Source organism: Pelodiscus sinensis, chromosome 8, assembly GCF_052426305.1.
Source record: "Pelodiscus sinensis isolate ZL-2025 chromosome 8, ASM5242630v1, whole genome shotgun sequence".
NCBI classification, from domain to species: Eukaryota; Metazoa; Chordata; order Testudines; family Trionychidae; genus Pelodiscus; species Pelodiscus sinensis.
This window is the reverse complement of record NC_143059.1, coordinates 69,968,532-69,991,309: the sequence shown is the minus strand read 5'-3', so window position 1 is coordinate 69,991,309 and position 22,778 is coordinate 69,968,532. Positions and strand designations below refer to the sequence as shown.

Genomic DNA, 22,778 nt, shown 5'->3' with positions numbered 1-22,778 from the left:
TCAGAGATTTTCTAAAATGCTTAGCTCTGTCAAGGTAGAATACTAGTATGTACCTGATGTCTAGAGTATGTAGTACTGAGTCCTGCATGTTCCTGTGAGTTTGGAGAAGAATGAGGGAAGATGGATTGGTTTATTTACATAGGAGGAGGAAGACCATATCCTTGAAAAAGATGATGTAAGATGGGTGTGCCATGAAGGCCCCTAACTCACCCTCGGTGTGCTGATGTGGTAGACACCAAGAACACCACCTTCACGACTAAACACATCAGAAAACATGTTGCTAGGGATTTGAATGAGCGTCCAGTGAGACAGCATAACACTAAATTCAAATCCCACCGTGGAATTAAAAACAAGTGAGACAGGGAAATCATATGACACATTTCACATATCACCAGAGGGTAGCAGCTTGTTTATTTCTCTGCTCCAGTGAAGTGTTAATCTAGATATTTCAGCCCCCACTGTCATCTCCCTAGGAAAATATAGGGAATTGAGGTAGAATCATCTTATGAAATTAAAGCATGTTTACTGTATTTCCCCCTTCATCTGCAGTCCATCTGTTTTTCCCATCCTTCCCTTAATCTAGGTCCCTCCCTCCCTCCCTCATCATGAGTTAGTATGCACACTTCAGGGTAAAAGTTCTTGATACCCATAAGGAAATGTACCTTAGCTGCGAAATGTACCTTGATTGAGCTAATGGAGAGTCCAGATGTCATTAGTCCCAAAATGTAGTCCAATACCAAAGGTATGGGTGCGGAATGGCAATAATTTGCTTGTTTTGGCATTATATGTGGAACATCTTCCATTTGTGAAGGTAAGTATTACATGTAGTTGTCCTTCTACTGTTTAGTAATATGTCTATAACCTCTTCCAAACAGGCTAATTCATCGTGCTGGAACTATACTCTCTGGGGCAAGTCTCTCCAGATTTGAGTAGTGAACTTGGCCCGGCATACTATAAGTATGACCTGCATTCTTTGTTCTTATACATGTATATACATTTACATTTAGCTGTATTAAAATGTACATTGTTTGCACACAGTTTAGGAAGAGATCCAGATCAATCAGTATCTGTGTTCTGTCCACTTCATTATTTACCGCTCCCCCAGGATTTGTGTCATTTGCAAATTTTATCAGTGATTTTATGTTTTCTTCCAGGTCATCGATTAAAATGTGAGATAGGATAGGGTCAAGAACTGATCACTGTGGAGCCTCATCAGAAACTCTGTTAATTCCCCCTTCAGTTACATTTTGAGACATATCAGCTAGCCAATGTTTAATCAATGTAAGTTGTGCCATGCTAATTTTATATTGTTAAAGTTTCAAGTTAAAAACATTATAGAAATCTAAGTATATTACTTGAACACGATTGCCTTAATCAACCAAAGCTGTAATTTTATTAAAAAAAAAAGCAACTTTGGCAGGCTCTATCATCTGTAAACTCATGTTGATTTGCATTAATTACATTACCCTTGTTTAGTTTTTTGTTAACTGAATCCCATTTCAACCACTCCATTATCTTCCTAGGATTGATGTCACATTGAGAGGCCTATAACAGGTCACCCTGTTTATCCTTTTTAAAATCTCACACATTAGCTTCCTTCCAGTCTTCTTGAACTTCCCTGATGCTCCAAGACTGATTGAAAAGCATCTTTAATGGTCCAACATGCTTCTCAACCAGCTATTTAAAAACTCGTAGATGCAAATTTTCTGAACCTGTTAATCTTAAAATGCCAACTATAGTAGCTTCCTCCAGAGATACTAATGGAATGGCGTATTATCACCACATGATGAGACAATATAATCTGTTATTTCCCAAATGTAAAACAGAAATATTTAATTAACACTTCTGTATTTTTGCATTATTATTGATAATTCTATCAAGTTAGGGAACAGTATCATTAGTGGGAAATCTTTTTATCTCTCTAGATATTAAAGAAAGTTTTTCCTGTAGGGGCGAAAGTGACGTTATCATGTCATTCTATATTGCCCTGCTCCCCAGCCTCAACAGAGTCCCAGAATGGGAAGAGGCAACCATGGCTCATGGTTCCCCTTCCCCACTGAAGGAGGGCCAGGGGGCAGCAGAAGTGGCTCCTTGCTGCGCTGGGAGCCCCAATGCTCCGGGACCCAGCAGGGGTGCTATGTGCCCAGAGCTCCAGCCCAGAACCTTTCTACTCTCCTGCGGGGGAGCGTGGTGAGGAGAAAACCCTGAGGCTCTGCGCCAGAAGCAACTTGTGGAGAAGCGTGCTTACTGCTGAAGGGAGAGCTGTGGCTGTGGCGGAGGGGCGAGAGGCTGGGGATGGGTTGGTGAGCGTAGCAGGGGAGATTGGCAAGCATAGCAAGCAGGGGGCATTGCCCCCTAGTTTGTAATATATTTTAAAAACTCCTTCTCTTTGCCCTTAACTCTGCTGACCATAGATTTTTCCTTGTTATCCTTTGTTTCCCTTATCAATGTTCTACAATTCCTACAGTATGATTTATATTAATTATTATAAATGATTTTCTGATATTATAGTTAACTTCACTTCCCCTGAAAACCATCTCAGATTTTTAATCAGCAAAGCTTTCTTCCTCACTTGTGGAATTGTGGCTTTTTGAGAATCTAGTAAGGAGTTCTTATATAACAGAGATGTCTAGCGACGAGGAGTTCTGTGGCACCTTATAGACTAACTGAAGCGTAGGAGCATAAGCTTTCGTGGGCAAAGACCCACTTCGTCAGATGCAACTGACGCATCTGACAAAGTGGGTCTTTGCCCACGAAAGCTTATGCTCCTACGCTTCAGTTAGTCTATAAGGTGCCACAGGACTCCTCGTCGCTTTTGCAGATTCAGACTAACACGGCTACCCCTCTGATACTTGAGAGATGTCTAGGGATTTAAATAAGGATGGACTAATGAGCTGGAAAAACAAAGAAAGCTGTCTTTCATTCAGCAGAAGAGCATATTGCTGAGAGAGAACCTACCAACAACTCTGAGTGCTGAGAACCTGTACTTGTGGTAGTAACAATGCAAAAACAGAAAGGTATGAAGAGGTCACCTGTAGTAATATGACTTGGTTAATCTTCTCCTCCCTGGTGTGTAGGTCCATTTGGTGGTATAAGATGGATGTGTCTCCCCCATACTGAGAACTCAGGCTCCCGATCAAGGAACAGGCTGTACACTCATCAGTCACAGCTTCTTCTTCTACCTTCTCTCCTTCCTCCTTGGGAGGTACAGCCTGAATCTCAACAATCTCCTTCCGAATCTGAACATCCAAAACCACAGTAAGTTGATCAACTATATAAATGATCTCAGAATCCTCTGTGTAGAAATGGTACCTTAGTCCGTCCATTTATAGCTAATTGAATTCCTAAAAGTATTCAGTTTAAGAGGTACAATTCTACAGTGACCTTACTTCTATTATCAAGACAAAATGTTTAACATGAAATATATTTTTGTCATAAAATAAACAATGGATTTAATGTTTGTTTCTTTTGCATTTTATTTGCTTAGAGCTTAGAAACAAACATCTGCCTGTTTAAGCATAATCACGGTGGTCTTGCAGAAGGCCCTGAGTTAACATCTCTTCCTACTTTTGGGCAGGGGGAAGTGATTGTACCTTAAGATCAGCTGACTCAATCTTCTTTAACTGCAGGACCCTTTCCAAGACTTCCAATTCTTCTTTACTACGTTCTTTCATTGGGTAATTCATCACCGCATAGGGCGTATGGAAGCACTTGTAAAATGAGAAAAAAAGACACAAATAAAATTTCCCCAGTTAAAACACCATTCAGTTCAGCTGTTTTCCAGCTAGTTGGTAAACAGGTACTTAGCTTTATTGCTATGTATAAAGTAGACGAGTATTCAGGAGCAATACAAAATTGGAGGGTCTTTGAAGTGAAAAACAGTTGCTTTAAATATCTTCAAAATAAAAAAAAATGTAAAACAATTCAGGAACCTGACCATTTGCTCCTTACTTTTTTACTGGATCACTGTCCAGTAATCATTCTGTTTAGTTTCCAGGCTTAGCTGCAGTGGGATTTCTCTTTCTCTGTGTTTCTAGCAAAAATTTACAAATAATAATACAAGAGCAATTAGCCATAGTAAATGCTAATCTCTTTCAGAAGCTCCTTGTTCTAGGAAGCTGCATAAAGGAATTCTTGTAACAAAGTGGAATTTCAAGGTTGCTTGTTTGCAAATTATCATCCATTGTTCCTCCAACTAAGAACTTCACAGTTCTCCAATCTCTTGGGGAAACAATTGGAGGGATTGTATGTTTATTCACTGAAAAATGGATGACTCAAAATTATCTGCAAATTGTACCTGATAATTTTGTCTGAGAAAATTTTTTCAGCAACCTTTAGGAAAAAAAGAGTGAACAGATTACAGTTGATTTATACAGTCTGAATTAAAACAGAACAAGGAGTAAAAGTAATTTCTTCTGTATATGAAAATAGATTAAATATTATTTCCAGTACATCATTAGAACTGTATAACCAGATTCAATCTGAAAACACATCTCCCACCTCACTGATGAATAATCACTATACAGTCATTCTTTTTGGCCCAATGAATATTTAAGCTTTTATACAAAGTGGAACAGATTCAATAAGAGAGACAGAGCAACCCACCCCATATATCCCATTCATATAGCAAGAGGGAGCTCTGGGTTCAGATTCCTGCTGGGGAGTCAAACCTGGGCCACCCACATCCCAGTCAGGTGTACTAGCTGGGGCTGGGGGAATATACACCTAGCTGTTATCTGAAGCTGGCTCACAACAGACTTTGCTGACCAATTCCAAACTTTTAAAAAACCCAACTGGGTATTTTTCCTGATTTTTTTTGTTTTCTGGCTACCAAAAATATTCACCCAGCTCTAATTGTATTTGCTTTGGGAAGCAGCAAGTTCTTTCCTACATGCTTTGCAAACCCAAATTGTGGTAAGCTTCCTGCATACTTAGCCTCCATCCCAAACTACAAGGGAAAGGTGTGAAATAAATTAACAGTAAAAGATACCTTAATAGCACGACCTTTTATGGACATGGAGTCCCAGCATTCCTTTTTGATGATGTCACGCAGATAGCAGTTGGCTAGATTATCCATCTCAATTTCCTTCCTTATCTTTCAGGATTTGGGGAGGGGAGGAAGGAAATAAAGTAATTTTCAATGGGTTCCTCAAGTGGACATCACAGATGTTCTGCATTGCTAGAACACAGCACTTTGTACTGTAGCAATTTGAATCTGCAAAGCACGCCACAAATATTTAACATTTTACAGATGAAAATGGCAGGGGGTTAAGAAATGTGCCCAAGGTTTCTGGGGGAATGTCAGGGATTAGAACTCCATAGTTCTTGGCACAGACCAGATTTTCTAGACAAATTGCAGTTCTGACTACATGACAGTTTTGATCTGTCTGTGGAAACTAGCAAACTGAAAACTTGAAATAATTATATTTTATACAATGAAAAATAAGGATGAAAAGATACAGCTGCTGTGTGATACTTCTTCATCAGAACTCTTGTCCTATATTACACTGATGAATATTTTTAAAGAACCAACCTGATCCGTTCATTTCCAGGAGATCTTTTGTCATTCTATTTATTTATTTACAGTTGGGCAAACACATTTGTGCAGCTCTTAATTTAACACCTTACAAACTTTTCTGCTTGGATTTTCTCCTTTTTGCGCTTTTTCTCCTTTGCTCCTGTCTAATCCCTTCTCCCTTCCATTCCTGTCATTTTGAAAATTTTACACCATTCTATCATACCCTGGCCACTTCTTGTTCACTCTCCACATGCAGCCTTTCCTGTTCTTCGATGTCCAGGTTGAATTCCTGCTGGTCCAATCTCTCATTCTCAGGTGACTGCTCATTTTCATACATCATTACCTGAATCTGAATTGTATTCAAAAAGTACAAAGAGAAAAAGTGAATTCATCTGTACATAAACTGAAGGAATTCTGTTTTCTAGCACATTAATAGAACGGATAAAAGCTATTCTATATATTATCAGACTTTTAACTACTGCTATGTAGATTTCAAGATCTCAGCTGAAGAGGGTTATATATACACATAGGGGTTTGTATCTACATAAATATTTTTCTTCCTCATTTGAAATTAGTGTCTGGGTTTCCTTAATGATTATTTATTGTATTGCACACTCAGTATTCTGACTATGAGCACTTAAAAGAAAATTCATTTGCATTTTTGTATGATTGTCTTAATTCACGTAACTTGAATACCTCTCATAACGTGAGTAGGAGTTCGTATTTTTTAAGAGGGAGCAGCTTTATTTTTTGTATAGTGAAAATAATGTACGTTAATAATAAATATTAATAATATAGATTTTTATTTGACAGCAGGCATTTTTAAAAAGAGATTGTCAGAGGTGACAGACCCAAAATTTAACCTATTCTACAAGTAAAACTCTTTTGCAAATCTTGACCCTGAATTATTTGCATTGTGCACACAGGGGGATAAGCCACAGCTGTGTAGTTACTTGCTCAAGGTCAAGGAACAGGTCAGTGGCAGAGCTAGGAACAGTACCCAGATTTCCCATTTCCCTGTCCAGCACTTATCCACTGAATTCCAAGGCCTGTAAAATTGCACTTTAGGTCATGCTTAACTTTAAGCACTTGCTTAAATCCACCCCTTTCAGCAAAGCACTTAGGCCCCAATCCTGACTCCTGCTCCCTCACGCATCCTCATGCAGTCCCAACCCCTTGCCCTGGGCCCTCCCCACACCCCAACCCTGGCTCCTGCACCCCCACATCCCCACCCCCTGCTTTAAGCCCCCCCACACCCAACCCTACCCCCTGCACTAAGCCTCTAGCATCCCACCACCACACTTACATTTCTTACTGTCCTATCGCACCCCCCAGCTCCCTATACTAAGCCACCCCCCTTGGGGAGTGGAGAATATAATAGAACCTATAAGAAATGTAAGTTATTTTCACCTGGGCCCCGAGGCAGTGAAGCACCCCAATTCAGAAAAGGCATGTAAATCTGTACTTAGACTTAACATGCATTTAAATCCCTGTGAAGTCAAAGTTGTGCTTTAACTTCAAATTAAGTTCAGCATGTGATCAGGTGCTTTCCTGAATCCCGGCCCTGCAGGCATGTCTACACTTTGCAGTTGGGGTGCAGTTCCCATAAGAACGGCCATACTGGGTCCATCTAGCCCAGTATCCTGTCTGCTGACAGTGGCCAATGCCAGATGCCCCACAGGGAGGGAACACAACAGGAAATCATCAAGTGATCCCTCTCCTATCACCCACTTCCAGTCAAACAGAGGCTAGGGACGCCATTCCTACCCATCCCAGCGGGAGGAGAAATACACTCTTCATCTAGCTCGCATGTTAAAAAGTGTAGTCATAGCAGCAGGTATGTCAGGAAGGACTAAGGTCTCTGGTGGATACATGTTCAGGGCAGTTAGCTCTTCCAGCTGCTTGTGCTGCCAGGGCTACCCTCTACTGTTAGCATGCTATCTTGATCAGAAATAGTGTGTGTGTCTCTTCAAGCTGGGAATCTCACTCCTCGCTTGCAGCGCTTTGCTGAATCAGGGCCTGTGATGCTGGGCCACCCACAGTCCAAAAATCTCAGGGTGATTGTTTCCGGACCAATCTTGCCAGGTGCTGAATTTCCAGTGACCTTGACTCCTATGTACAATAAGTGTTGAGAGTGCAGGGCTCTTCAGAGGAGCCAGGCGTCAATCTGCCAGATGGGCCTTTGTTTGCTGGATTCATTTTTATTTTAGCACCCGTACTCTTCACAGCCTGAGAAGTCAGGCAGAGCAGAGCAGAGCAGAGCAGAGGGGCAGTGACATGTACACTCAAATCAAACTAAAGCCAGCTAGTGAGGCTCTGCCTTACAGACAGCAGCATGGAGGGGACAGTTGGCCCTGCATGTGTGCAGTGAGAGGACATGCAGGGGTGAATGCACTAGGGGAAGTAATCTACACTAGTTATAGGGTTGGCACAACTTTTGAATTGAAAGGGGAACTCAAGTCTGGATCCTGGTATGCTTCGAGTACAGTGCTCAGAGCCTGCTCAGGACTTGTGGCAAAGCCCAATGGAGCCTAGAGCTTGGAGGTGCTATTCTAATACTCAGAAAAGCAAACTAAAAGTGGCAGATAGAACTAGTTTCCCTGGAAGCAATTTATGAACAGTCTCAAACACTCACCATTTTACGCAGCGTTTTAATTCCTTTTTTCAGCTCTTTTTTCTTGTCAGCAAATTTCTTGACCTCTTCTTTGACGGCCTGGGGTGCAATAAATACACGATTGAAGGAAGAAAGGAGACGAGGAGAACAAGAAAAGAAATGAAATAGCTAAACAGAATATTATCTATTGGAGAAATAAATCACATAATCCCCCCTGTAATGCTGAAGGATTAACAATCAGCAAGACAGGCGACCTGTAAGCAGCCATTAAGGCCCTATCAAATGAGAACTGCAATGGTAAACAAAGTCGTGCCTTACAGATAATTATCAAAGGCTTGTTAAGTGACTGGAATTTGTACCATTTCTGTTCGAGAATCAAAGGGCAGATGCTAAGTTTATCTATCTATATTTACCTAGATCTTGTTAGAAGTTTAACAATGTAACCAGATTAGTGTGACGGTGGTAATTCCCTTTCCTGTCTTAATTGCATTGTATTATACTAGCATGGTTCACTTAGCTTTAAGATCAAATATTTAAAACGCTGCAGGAAACTAATAACATTATTTACATTGTTTTCAGCCTAATGAAGTACTGGCTAATTGTTTTATGTGAATGAAAGCAATTAATTTAACTGCATGTATGTAGGAAATGGAAGATTAGCTTCAAAGCAACAATCCTGCTGTAACAATCCAGCTTGCTAGTGAGCTATAAAGGATAGCTCTGGGCATGATCCCACCATCTCAGGTCTGTTTAAGTAAGAACTTGCATAGATGCTGCTACTGCCTATTGGACTATAACCTTTTAAATCAATGCAACAAACACTTTTAAAAATCAACAGCCTCACCACCTCTGCTATGAAACTGATCTAAGAATTTTACACATATTTGTATGTAGATGGCTCTTTTAACCACTTGCAACGCTTTTCTTTTCCTTTTATTATTACAACTTTTAGTTTTAGGTACTAAAGAATTGGTATCAGCATGATTATTGGGTAAGGTCTGAGACCCATATTGACCTGGGGTCAGTTTCTGGTCCTTAGGGTCTTGTGAACCAGGTTTTCAGTAACCCCTTACTACAGTAGACTTGCCTGTCCGGATGGAAGTCAAGTTCTGGAATGCTTAAAGGGAATTGTATTTGGTTTCTTGGTGACCCGTGTGGTATAACAGAACCTGTTTTGTTACTGGCTTGGTGAATCTAATTAGAGAATACACCACCAGTTTTTTGGACTGGCTGCCCTGAGTGTGGCATCAGCAGTGTGGTCCATCCAGGTACCCAGTCACCCCTTCCCACAAACAGGATTAATTATTGACTGCAAGCAATAAACAACATCAAATCATCTTGTTGGATTCAATTTCGTAGTGCTTATTCCCAGAATCATCCTAACTTACAGGAGAACGCCCCTTGAAATTAACAAATTGCTCACATCAGCAAAGATTTTTAACCCACCAGATTCATCTCTCAGGGAACTTTATACATAGGACGGGGTGTTCAGAATATATTGAATGAGTAGCCATAGACCGATGGCTGTGAGTCAGGCCAACTACCTCTTCATGTACAAAACCCACTAGATATTGAAGCAATCCAAATACAAACATCTATCTTAACTAGTCAGTTTGGAGATTATGGATTTTTGGAATCCAGTTGACAATGAATGAGTTTGAATGGAAGTATGAAGTTGGTGGACCCAACCCAGGAGAGACTTTGTCACTTGAAACAAGAGATGTGAACAGTTAAAATTAAAACTGGAACTGGGTTCTGGAGTGTAAGACTCATGGAGGGCAGCAGCAAATTGAGTCAAGTAGTCAGAGAAATGACTCAGTTTTATATTAGAATTCCTGAAGTGAGCAAAACGAGATAGACGGGATGTGGAAGACTCTATTCAGAGGGTATCACAGTGCTCTATTTAAAACAAGAGGACATTGATATAGAGTATGAATACTCAACAAAAAGGCAACACAAGCTTACACCAGTGAATTCACAAGCTGTACGAGCATGCTGTATTACAAACATGCAAAAATAACTTTCATCCAGTGATACACTCTGTAGTGGGGTGGCTGCCCCACTGTGATAAGTGAAGGGTTAAAGCTGGCTGACCCTAGCAGAGGAACGTAGCATAGGGACCCTCTGCCGGAAGCCTCGTCCTACCTTTCTTCACTTCCCTTAACTGCCCACAATATGCCCTGGGCTACTTCCCCATGACCTTTGCATCTTCTCAGGCCTTGTATCAAGACCCACAGCCTGGCAGGCATCAGGCTGGAGCCCCTCTCTCCTGAGCCTGTCCAGGATTGCTCCACCTAAGGTGCTTCTTCAAGGGAACCAGTCCTTCCCCTTCGCTGGTCAGGACCCAACTGCTCTCTGCTCTGCTGAGCAGCTCCTTATAAACAGGGCTGCCCCAGCCAGCCACCCTTCGATTGGCTCCCTATAAACCTCTCTCTGATTGGCTGGGTATGTGCAGGTTCCTTCCAGCCTGCTTTAGGAGTTGTAATTTACACAAGAGCCTTTGGAGAGGGACCTTGTCAAAGGCTTTCTGAAAATCTAAGTATACTATATCTACAGGATTCCCCTTGTCTGCATATTTGTTAACCCCTTCAAAGAACTCTAATAGATTAGTAAGACATGATTTCCCTTTACAGAAACCATGTTGACTTTTGTCCAACAAATTATGTTCTTCTACATGCCTCACAATTTTATTCTTTACTATTGTTTCGACTAATTTGTCCGGTACTGAAGTTAGACTTACCGGTTTGTAATTGCCAGGATCGCCTCTGGAGCCCTTTTTAAATATTGGTGTCACGTTGGCTACCTTCCAGTCATTAGGTACGGAAGCCAATTTAAAGGATAGATTACAAACCACAGATAATAGTTCAGCAATTTCCCATTTGAGTTCTTTTAGAACCCTTGGATGAATGCCATCCGGTTCCGGAGATTTGTTAACATTAAGTTTTTCTATTTGTTCCAAAACCTCCTCTAATGACACTTCAATCCGGGACAGTTCCTCAGATTCATCACCCACAAAGGACGGTGCAGATTTGGGAAGCTTCTTAACATCCTCAGCCATGAAGACTGAAGCAAAGAAATCATTTCATTTCTCCTCAATGGCTTTATCGTGCTTGATTGCGTCTTTTATATCTCAATCATCTAGGGGACCCACAGGTTTTTTAGCAGGCTTCCTGCTTCCAATGTACTTAAAAACATTTTGTTATTTCTTTTTGAGTTTTTGGCTAGCTGTTCCTCAAAATCTTTTTTTGCTTTCCTTATTACATTTTTACACTTGATTTGACAGTGTTTATGTTCCTTTCTATTTATCTCACTAGGATTGGACTTCCACTTCTTAAAAGATACCTTTTTGTCCCTCATTGCTTCTTTACATGCTATGTTTTTTAATTTGGGGTATACATTTAAGTTGGGCCTCTATTATGGTGTCTTTGAAAAGTTTCCATGCAGCTTGCAGGGATTTGGCTCTAGTCATTGTGCCTTTTAATTTCTGTTTAACTAACCTCCTCATTTTTGTGTAATTCCCCTTTTTGAAATTAAATGCCAGGGTGCTGGACTGCTGAGGTGTTCTTCCCACCACAGGAATGTTAAATGTTATTATATTATGGTCACTATTTCCAAGCGGTCCTGTAACGGTTATCTCCTGGACCTGATCCTGTGCTCCGCCCAGGACTAAATCGAGAATTGCCTCTCCCCTTGTGGGTTCCTGTACCAGCTGCTCCAAGAAGCAGTCATTTAAGCCATACTTCCATTCAAATTCATTCATTGTCAACTGGATTCCAAAAATCCATAATCTCCAAACTGACTAGTAGTGGGTGGGTCAAGGTCCCCCCCCCCTTCCTTCTTGCACTGCACCTAACCACCACAGAGTGTGACCTTTACAATTGATGTTTTTGCCTTAGGCAAGGGGCTAGACTTTGGGGCTGCAGTTGGCCTCAGTGGCTTGTGTACTGATTGTGGACTGCTGATACATCCCTGGAAGGGACAAGAACAGAGTGGTGTGCACTGCTAAAGGGCAGCGTCCTGAAGAGGACACCACAGCCCAGAGAGTGATGTGGGTCCAGAGCCAGAGGATGGATTCCCACCGGACAGCAGAAGAGAAAATGGGCAAGATATGGCCAGAATGTGGCACACTCCATAAACCGAGCTAATTCTCAGCGTAACTAGCAGGAGGCACAGCATGGTGAGTTGAGCCTGCTACAAGCACCTACCATGATCATGATGGACAAGGAAAAGATATTCTACAACAAATTGCAAGACTTGCTAAACCAGGCTTATGCGTCTGATGTTATTCAAGTTATGGGTAAAGTGACCCCCATTTAAAACCTGGAATTAAGGGGCAGAGAGACAACGGCAAAAGATTCCTTAAACTGTGCAGCATGTATAATCTGTACATTGAGGGATACTTTTCCCTCGTCACAGAAAACACAAACTAACACTAAAGTCAAATGATGAAATAACTGAGACACAATTGGATCACACTGCCATCAACAGGCAGCACAGAAAATCATGGCTGGATATTTGATTTGGGGAGACGACAGCCTCACCTGTCCCTTGGGCAAAGTAAAGGGGTTGGCCCTGTGCTCCTGGAAGGGGTGTGGTCTCAGGTGGAAGGGGTGCCGCCCAGACTGTAGTGTGCCCCTCCACCCCACAGTGCTCTGGCAGCAATTTAAAGGCTCTGGGGTTGTAGAAGCAGCGGTCGGGAGCCCTAGGCCTTTTTGAAGCATCAGGCTTTGGGGTAGTTGCCCCCTTTGCCCTCCCTGTGGGCGGGCTTGTGCTGATGTAAGAAGTTACTACTATCTTTTCATCTATACAGTTAGGCTAAAGCTAAAAGACAAGCTAGGAAGAAAAGAGAGATGGTTTTTGATGTGAAGAGGTTTGATCCCAAAATCAAGGAGATGTTTAAAATCCAGGCCTTAAGGGGATTGCATGAGTAGTGGCTAATGAATGATGATATACAGGGACAATAGGCTCAGTTTAAAGATGTTTTCTGGGAAACTAACAAAACTTCATTTGGACCAAGAGGATCAATGAGAGAAGAGTGGAAAATGTCAGGTACCTGGAAACTGGCTGAGGAAAGAAAAGGCTTAAAAAAGAGGAAAGTACAAGGAACATGACAAGAAGAACAATGTACATTACAATGGGTATATGTAAAGAAAGATAAAGATGGAAAAACATATGTTTCATAGATAAGAAAGAATAGCCTGATAAAAAAGTGAGAGAAGCTGAAGCATCAGTGAGAGATGACTAAGAAACTATTTCAGATGTGTAGGCAATTTGTCATCACGATCGCAGAGTCACAGCGGTACAATAAAATCAAAAGATGAAAGATTGTTAACAATAGAAGTAAAACAAAATGAATGATGGTGAAAACATTTCCATGAAATACTTAACCAGCCAGACCCAACAATACTAATAAACGAACACAAAGCTGGTGAAGAATTGAATATGCTACTGCTAGAAATTCCAGAAGCAGAAATAAAGGAAGCAATTAGGCAGCTGAAAAATGGTAAAGTGATTGCTCAAAATAAGACAACTTCTGAAATGCTTTAAGCCAGGGAGGATGTGGTACTGCATGAAATGCAAAATCTTTCTGATATAGGTTGAGAGAAAATAGTTCTATCCAGGGGACTGAGAGAAAGGTGTGACCTGTAACTTACCAATAAGTGGTGTGTGGCAGTTGGGGAGGAATAACACTACTGTTAGTATGTAGGAAAGTGTTCTGTAGTGAACATAATCAAATGAAAAATTGTAAAATAGCAAACCAAAAAGATCATGTCTAGATCACATCTCTATCCAGAAATGACTGATTCAGAAAGGGCTTGTTTACCAGAGAAGATTAGTTTTGAATTTTATAGATTTCACCAAAACTTTTGACTACATTCATAGAGAGTCACTTTGGAAGATCTTAAGACAATATTGGCTTCCTAGAAAGATAGGGCCACCAACCATGATGCTCTATAAAGGTTCAAAATACCGTACTGTGAAAGGATAGTTGGCTTCATATTGTCTCTGAAGTACAGCAGCACTACATTTTATCATCCTTTCTCTTTTACATTATTACAGATTATGTGATAAAAAGAGCATCCTCAAAGGAAGATAGAGGAGTTATGTGAAATAAAGTAAAACTTCAAGATCTAAACTTTGCTGACACTGCCATGAAAAAGACTATCATTAATGTCAAATGTGGGTCTGCCAAAGTAGGATTAAGAATCAGCTAAAAGACTGTTGAAGTCCTGATTGCTAAATGAGGAGTCAGCAATGATGGTGTGTATGTGATTGATAGTGAAAAGTACGGCATAGTTAACAAGGATGTATATCTTGCAGGCACAATCAGTACTGGTGGGCAACTCCTGAAAGAGGTAGATGCAAGAAGTGGGAAGATAAGTGGAACTTTTTCACGACTGGCAAATACTTGGAAAAATAAGGAGATTCACACAAGAACCAAAATAAAGTGATATAATGTCACTCGTGAAACCCACATTTTTGTGTGCTTCTGAAACTTCCAAATGCTAGAAACTCACAACAGGACACTTAGCACATTCCATCAGAGACATCTGCGGAGAATATGTGGCGTACCGTGGTAAAATAAAGTAATCAACAGTGATATGTTACAAAGGACAGGTCAGCAGACTGTAGAGAAAATTATTTGAGAAAGAAGACTGAAGAAGTTGGGAGACGTCATACAGATGTCAAAAAATATTCCTAGACAAGTCTGTGTCTAGATACTACCTGGTAGAAGATGGAAAGGAGGAAGACAACAGATGACATGGAAAACTATTCAGAAGGTTGCCAACGCCATGGAAACAGCTTATGATGCAGCAAGAAACAGGGGATTGTCATACAGAGGTGGAAACATGGGCTGCCTCAGTTGTCAGAAGGCACAGGAGCATCTAATCAAATCTAATAATCAAAGTTTTTAGAACAAAGTCCTTTTAGCATAACCTCGTCTTGTACCAGTGGATTCTAAAGGAAACAAATTTTCCTCTGGGGTAATTAAAACATGAAGTGAATTAACATATCATACCCATTCTGGAAGCTATGGTGGCCAGCTGGAGTCTACAGTTTTGCAAACAGGAAATGTTACAATTCCTCTGCATTTCAGTGACTCTGAAATTTGCTTCCTCCTTCCTCTTCTCCAAAGTGGATTCACAACTTTCCACAGCCCAACTGCTATTAATGGCAACTGGATGGGTATGAGCCTGACGTGAGATAGACTCCGTAATCTGAAAGTCAATCCTATGAGGAACAATGCTCTTTCCTGAGATCACCCAGGAAGACAATCATATCTGTCAGTCATTTCCTTTGCTTTCTCCCCTCCCATCATCTGAAAGCAGATGGCACACAGAGCTCTAGCTTACACAAGGACCATTCACCAGCCACATATCTGTGTGTTTGAAAAATATACACACTAACAATAAAATCAGCAGTTGCCAAGGTCACACAGTTCTGTATCTCCTCTCTTCCCACCTAGAGCCCTACAAGGCATTTCTGCCTCCTTAAAACAGGATCCTTCCTTTTCACAGGACTATTATTCCAACACTAGTCTGGAACATCCACACATCTTTCAGATTTATCTCACAATCCTAAGTATTGATTTAACAAGGCAGTGAAATTCGGTCTGATGGCTCATGAGAAGAAAGCTCATTTGCATGGTTTCTGATGCTGATCCATCTGTGCAAGTTTCTGAGTCATATTTTTAGGAAATCTTTCTAGGCTTTGGCATAATCAGCTTGCTGCCTAATGGTTCCAGTTGTCATAGAGTCCTATTTTTTATTATTTTTACTGCTGTAATGTGTAGAAACCCTACTGTGCAACAACTATTCAAACATATCACAAAGAAATAGTCCCTGTCCCAAAGAACTTACAATCCTGGGCCAAGATTTTCAAAAGTGATTAGTGACTGAAGGGGCCCAACTTTCCACACCTTTAAGGCACCTGATTTCCAGAAAGTGCTGAGTATCCACTCTCTGAAAACTAGGCCCCAAAATGTGAGGCACCCAAACTCACCAGTCATTTTTGAATATTTTGGCCCTGGTTGATGCCTGCCCTGTAACAATACCTTCTGTACTTTCTGGTTCATCCAGGTAATGTCATCAGTAGTGACTACATTCATGCTGAGGTAGCTCTCTTCAATTTGCATCTCCAAACTTGGTTTCTTCTGGAGCATTTCCTGAAATTAAAATTTTAAGACAGATATTTACACAGATTTATATCCACAATGCCTAGTTCCAACAATTCATATCCCTCTCAATCTTTTAGTCACACCTTTTATAAAAACTGCTTCAAATATGAATATTCAGGGAAAACAAGAAAAAAATATCATCTCTTTGGCAACTGCTGTGTTGGGGTGAACCTGCAAACCCTTGCTACCATGCATATGTACGAATTACACCATTGCAATAAAAATAAGTCTGACGTTAATAAATCCATAAAATTTCCCCCTTTCACCTAGAAACTCTCCCAGAGGCAGGGCATGGTGCCAGGATACAATACATTTTATAAATTTGTAATAAGGGATTAAATTTCTTCTCAAGAATTATCAAATCTTTTTCTCGCCACTCTTTTTAAGATAAGAATTTTTTGTTTCAAATTATTAAAAAGTTTAAGACCTGAGATTCCGAGAGTGATTCCACTTTGAACTGTGTAGCAATGTTCCACTCCTCCATGGACTTTAAAACAATATTTTCACTGTAAATTGAATTGTTCAGAACGGTGAGAATGAGATGCCAATAATCAGTAGCTTCTTTAATGTCACTGTCTCCAGTCCTGCTGGAAAAAAGGGGGAACTGACATGTTTTTCTGTGTATTGTGGGAAAGGCTGAAGAATTTAAAAACGTTTATTACAATATATTAAGCTAATATAAGCATGGAGTTTCTGTTCCATAGGGAATCCCAGTACAGGCAGTCCCCGGGTTACATGGATCCGACTTACATCGGATCCCTACTTACAAACGGGGTGAGGCAACCATGCACTAGCTGCTTGCCCCCAGCAGACCAGGGAGACGTGAAGCTAGCGCCACCCCCAGCAGCCCAGGGAGACGCGGAGCGGCTTTTCTCAGCAGACACCTCAGCTTGAGAATAAAGGACTGAGGGAAGTGAGGTGTGGGAGAATAAAACTGAGCTCTGGAGAAATGTTTGGCTAGAGTTTCCCCTACAATATGTACCAGTTCCGACTTACATACAAATTCAACTTAAGAACAAACCTACAGTCCCTATCTTGTACATAACCCGGGGACTGCCTGTACAGGCATTTCAGTATCTGTTTTAACTCTGAAGTAGGACTAACGATCAAACTATTGAAATTTTTCACAGGATAAAATATTCTGAAAAATAATTATTTGGAAATATCAAAACATTTTGTTCTGCCGTTTTCAATCAAAATGAAAGGTTTCAACATTTACAAATTGAAAAGTTTTGTTTCAAGTGGGTCAACATTAATTCTTGTGTTCTGCCTCTGTGATACCTCATGGGATCTGTAGTTCCAAGTCCCTCATAACACCATTCCACGCTCTGGGCTCTGCTCCCCAGCTGGACTTCACCTCCCATGAGATATAGTGGTCTCTCCCTGTGGCTGAGCCACTGTGGTGCTTATGTGACTCCATGTAAATATGGATCCAGTGAGCATCTTCCATATGACCTGCTTGGGCTGGCTGGGAGGGAGCCCACATTCAGTGGCCTAAAGAGATCCCTATGTGTTGCTACTATGCCTGCCACTCCCTGCACAAGTCTTAAAGCTGGAAGGGACCTGCAGAGAACATCAAGTCCAGCCCCTCGTGCTGAAGCAGGACCAAGTAGACCCAGACCATCCCTGACAGGCATTTGTTTAACCTTTTCTTAAAAGCCCTGCAATGATGGGGCTTCCCCAACTCACTTGGAAGCCTATTCAAGTGCTTAACCTTATCTTTATGGCTACAATGTGTTTACTAATATCTAACCTAAATTTCCATTGTTGCCAATTAAGCCCATTTCTTCTTGTTCTATTTTCAGTGGACAGGGAGAACAACTGACCACCATTCTCTTTGTAACAGCCCTTTACATATCTGAAGACTGTTACAAAGTCCACCCTCTGTTGTCTTGTCTCAACACTAAACTTACCCAGTTTTATTAACCTTTTCTAAACCCTTTGTCATTTCTGTTGCTCTCCTCTGGACTTTCTATAGATTATCTACAACTTTCTTAAAGTTTGCCACTCCAAACTGGACACAGTACTCCCGCTGACACCTCATCAGTGCAAAGGAGAGAGGGACAATTGCTTCCCAGGCCTTTCATACAATCTTACTGTTGACATGCTGCAAAATGATATCAACCTTTTCCCAACTTGCATTACACTATTGATTTATATTAAATTTGTGATCAACTGTAACCCCCAGATTATTTTCTGCAGTACTACCACCTTGCCAATTATTCCTCATTTTGTATTTGTTCCTTCAATTTTTCCTTCGGAAGTGTAGCACTTTGTGTGCTCTTGTTTCTGCTGAATATCATCTTGTTGATTTTAGGCCAATTCTCCAATTTTGAATTCTAATTCTAACCTCCAAAGTGCTTGGAGCTTTTCCCAGCATGGTGACATCTGCAAGTTTTTAAAGTGTACACCCCATTCCTTTATTCAAGACACATTCATGAAATTTTTGAATAGAACTAGAGCTAGGACAGACATCTGAGGTATACTCCTTGATAAGAATCTCTGTTTGACAAGAAACTAGACTGAGTATGGTCTTTCAACCAAGTGTGTACCCACTTTACAATAATTTACTCTAAAACAGATTTCTCTAGTTTGCTTATGAGACTATGTCAAATGGGACTATGTCAAATGTCTTACTGTCAATGTACAATATAAATCAGCATAGATGTCTATAGCTATCCCTCCATCTACTAGGCCAGTGACTTTCATTGTAACCTTTTGACACTTCTGCATGCCTCCTTCTAAAGCTTATTTGTCAAACAGCTAAGTAAACATAACTATATCACAAATTATCAAGCAGGGGAGGGGTCAAGATTTATGAGTTACAATTACCATTCCTTTTTCCATAACTGGATGGAATGAGGATCCCAAAACTTTTTTCTGATGTGATATGGGGTCACACTGTAGAAATGGCCAAAGACCAATGAACTATATTATTGTGACTTGAAAGTTTTATTTGTTTTAAGGCTGACTAAGGAGTCAGCTTTAGAAATATGGAGACTGAGCTTCTCAGGATGGATATAGCACGGCTAGATATGACTCTTGGTATTTATTTTTTTAAGTCCAATAGCATATTAATGGCTGTACAGGACAGAAATACTATGACAGTTCCTGCCCAGAAATCTTGTAGTGTAGAAAACAGACAAAGGACAGACAATGCTTGGCCCTGCCATGAGGGCAGGGACTGGACTTGATGATCTCTCTCGAGGTCCCTTACAGATCTAATGTTCTATGAGTCTATGAATATGCAGATGTTCAAGATTTAGAGGAACTGGAACGTGTGTATATACATAAACTTAATGATTTTATATTCTTAACGATCTGGTAGGACAACCTCTAATGTGAGAGGAAGAGTGTCAATATCCAAAGCCCATTCAATCCTTGGCCTTTCTCGGGTGACTGACAAGGAGAAGCATCATTATGTTTCTATGAAACAACATTATCTGTTTGCAGTTTCTACCATGGGAAAGAAAATGCTTTTCTAGGACTTACCCTGGAATAGCCTAAAATGGCCTAAAGCCAATAAAGGGGGACATTTTCCTTCATTTTTCTTTGTAATTATTTGTATTCATCAGTGTTTGTCTTCTTTCAGTTTTAACCTTAAGGTGTCCTGTGATAGAAAGGTCCTGCCACACCCTGCCCCAGGGAAAGAGCTATAGATAAAGTCCTCCACGGGGCTAGAGAGGCTCTGGAAGAACCAGCCAATCTGCAAAGCAGTAAGTGCATGGGAGAGCTCAAACAGTACAGACTATGAGGCAGGTTGGCTGACCAAGAAAGCTGTCTCTAGGAGGGGAAACCCTGGAGGCACCATTCTCTCTAAATGGGGAACAAACTGACGGAGGAGTTTGAAACTGATGCTGAGACTTGTGATAAAACCCAGAGCCAAGAGCAAGGAGTTGTCTCCATTAGGGAAAGCCCGGGAGGCACCATTCTCTCCAAGGGGAACAGACTAAAAGGGACACTAGCAGAAGGCACCAGGATGGGCCCCTGTTAAGTATGTACCCCACAAGGGGATTGTATTTCCCCCAGGGGTGTGATGCGTCTGGAAGGCTGAGTGACCAAAAGGCTTTTCAAATGAGAGAGAGCAGACACATGCACTCGGCCACATGAAGGCGCTTGCAAGAAACGAGTGCCACCCAGTTACATGCCCTATATAACTAACTCCTGAAGATAGTCATAAACCTGAACTGCAGCCATTGCTGGACTCATCAATCAAGTGATTTCAGCTGATTAACTGCCCAAGTTTGGTAATCACAGATTGCTGCTGTAGGGTGGTATGCTATCTGTATAGAAGATATACAATAATACAAACTTCCACATAATAAAACATATGGTCTAAAGCTTTTAACTGCATGCAGCAATTAGTGTGGTTGGGCACCAGTATTTATGTCATAATCAATTAATCTCATACATACCTCCATTTCAGGCATACAAGGGTACCATCATCTATGCCATTGACTAATATGAACTGGCCATCCAATGAAAATGCCAACGACCTAATCCCATGTCCTTGATAAGAATGGCAGTGCTCCTGAGCAACCGTTTCCTGAAAAAGTTACAGAAATGGTATCAGATCCGGAGAAAATATGTATTTTCTACAGGTATATGTCACGAAATTCTTTTAACAGGTTTTCTTGTTTTAATGCTCCTTAACATTAGGCTAAAACTTTATTCACAATGTCATTAAGGAGCATAAAAACCATTAGAGTGTGTGGCTGTAAAAGTTGTGCCAAGTTTTGACTCCTGCCCTAGATTAACCTCCTAGGGCTGAACCATTGGGTTAATTTCTCAGATGTCTGTGATGCATAGCAAAATGATCTATGAGAAGATTTCCTGTAGAAGAAAATAAGCAGCAAATGATCACCCACCCACCCTCTGAAAATAAAAGCATCAGATTAGTCAATTTCCTTTTCTCTTTAAGTCCAGCAAGTACTTTTCTGTAGCAATTTGTACATTTCCTTTCGTTACACTGATCAATTCAGTAACTCTCCACTTCATAAATTTAATGAGGCCTATGCACTGATGCCTACCAAAGTAACTGTATCATGGATAAATAATACTCCATCCTTAGCCACCGACGCCAACAGCTGTCTGTTGGGTGACAAATGGAGAAAACCTTGTCCAAACTGCTTGCTTGGAATCGTCTTCTGTGATAAAAAAATTGGTGCGACTTTCCAGGTTTTCTGTAAACCAAACAAAATATCAAACAGCAATTGAGATAATGGAAGAATCAACAGCTGGCCATATAAAACTGAATGATAATGCTGGCAGGTACAAATAGCTTGTAGGATTATCTTTCTCATATGTTGCCTTTTGTAAGATCTATGGGCTTGGACATATCACGGCTATGCTGGTAATATGTTATCTCGGTCTCTCGAGTTTCAGAAGGAGATACAGTAAGGCTATGTCTACACTCGCGGCTTCTTGCGCACGTATGGCTGTTCTTGCGCAAGAATCTGCAGACTGTTCACGCTGCCCGCCTGTTCTTGTGCATGGAAATTTACAGTACGGCATGGTAAGAGAGAGCTCCTTGCGCAAGAGTTACACTTTTTTTTAATCAGGTGTAAGCCCTCTTGCGCAGGAGCTCTTTCACAAGAGGGCAGTATGGACGCTTGGCAGGGATTTCTGGTGCAAGAAAGCCCTATGGCTAAAATGGCCATCAGAGCTTTCTTGTGCAAGAGAGCATCCACACTGCTGTGGGAGCTCTTGTGCAAAAGCACAGCGCGCACATGGCAGTGTGGACGCTTTCTTGCACAAGACTACTTGCACAAGAACCCTTGCGCAAGATGTTCTTGCGCAAGAAGCCGCCGATGTAGACATAGCCTAGATGTTTTAGGAGTTGCAATTAATGGAGCTGACTGAGCTGGGGGGTCCTTCAGCTTAATAGGAAAGAGCCTTCCAACAAGGCTTTCTCCATGAGGATTTGCACTTCCACTTGGTCTGAAATAGCACAAATCTGTTGACCTTTAGGACACCGGCCTGCCGACAGGAGAGGAGGAAAGGGGCAGTTGCCCCAGGGCTCTGTGATTCAAAGAAGCCCAGAGCCCCAGGCCCATTAAATCACCACATGCTCCAGGTGACTCTGAGGGCTGAGGGAAGGGGTCCAGCACTGCACTCTGGGAAGCACTGAGGCCTGGTTGCCCCCAACCCCGCCCTGTGGGGGGCGTGGAGCCAGCCGCCTGCACCTTGCCCAACAGCCTGCAGAAGCTGTTCTCCCCCTCCCCCCACCAGGGCATATTAGATAAAAGGGTCTGTCTCTTTTCCCAGGTTTTGGGCTGGTAAGGAAGCACAGAGGGTTGGTGTTTATGGAGAGTAGGACATTTTTGTGGAGGAAGGAACTGAAATTTTCACATTTGGGTGATTATTTTCTGGAGTGGGGCAGCTGTTTGCATGTTTCAACATATGTGAAAAATCACCCAGTGACTGGGACATGTATCTTTCCATGTATTCTACAGATCCAAATAAAT

At 41.3% G+C, this 22,778-nt stretch overlaps 1 protein-coding gene and 1 long non-coding RNA gene across 4 annotated transcripts in view; one reads left to right on the top strand and one right to left on the bottom strand.

The window, feature by feature from the left end:
• The window catches only part of CFAP43 (cilia and flagella associated protein 43), a 91,371-nt gene that overhangs the window by 27,113 nt on the left and 41,480 nt on the right, over positions 1 to 22,778 (bottom strand). For 2 of the 3 annotated variants that reach the window (XM_075935526.2, XM_075935528.2), the window contains 9 exons: positions 21,342 to 21,494; positions 20,727 to 20,857; positions 16,739 to 16,898; positions 16,189 to 16,299; positions 8,154 to 8,231; positions 5,742 to 5,867; positions 4,991 to 5,095; positions 3,594 to 3,710; positions 3,033 to 3,239 (listed from right to left, as the gene is read on the bottom strand). In XM_075935526.2, coding sequence (XP_075791641.2) covers positions 3,033 to 3,239; positions 3,594 to 3,710; positions 4,991 to 5,095; positions 5,742 to 5,867; positions 8,154 to 8,231; positions 16,189 to 16,299; positions 16,739 to 16,898; positions 20,727 to 20,857; positions 21,342 to 21,494 — 1,188 coding nt within the window. The remainder of the gene's footprint in view (positions 1 to 3,032; positions 3,240 to 3,593; positions 3,711 to 4,990; positions 5,096 to 5,741; positions 5,868 to 8,153; positions 8,232 to 16,188; positions 16,300 to 16,738; positions 16,899 to 20,726; positions 20,858 to 21,341; positions 21,495 to 22,778) is intronic. The other variant, XM_075935527.2, reaches the window with a different exon arrangement.
• On the top strand, positions 3,136 to 20,861 carry LOC142830460 (uncharacterized). The gene is made up of 3 exons (XR_012905729.1): positions 3,136 to 3,258; positions 19,904 to 20,027; positions 20,738 to 20,861. It is a non-coding gene; the product is annotated as an uncharacterized LOC142830460 (long non-coding RNA).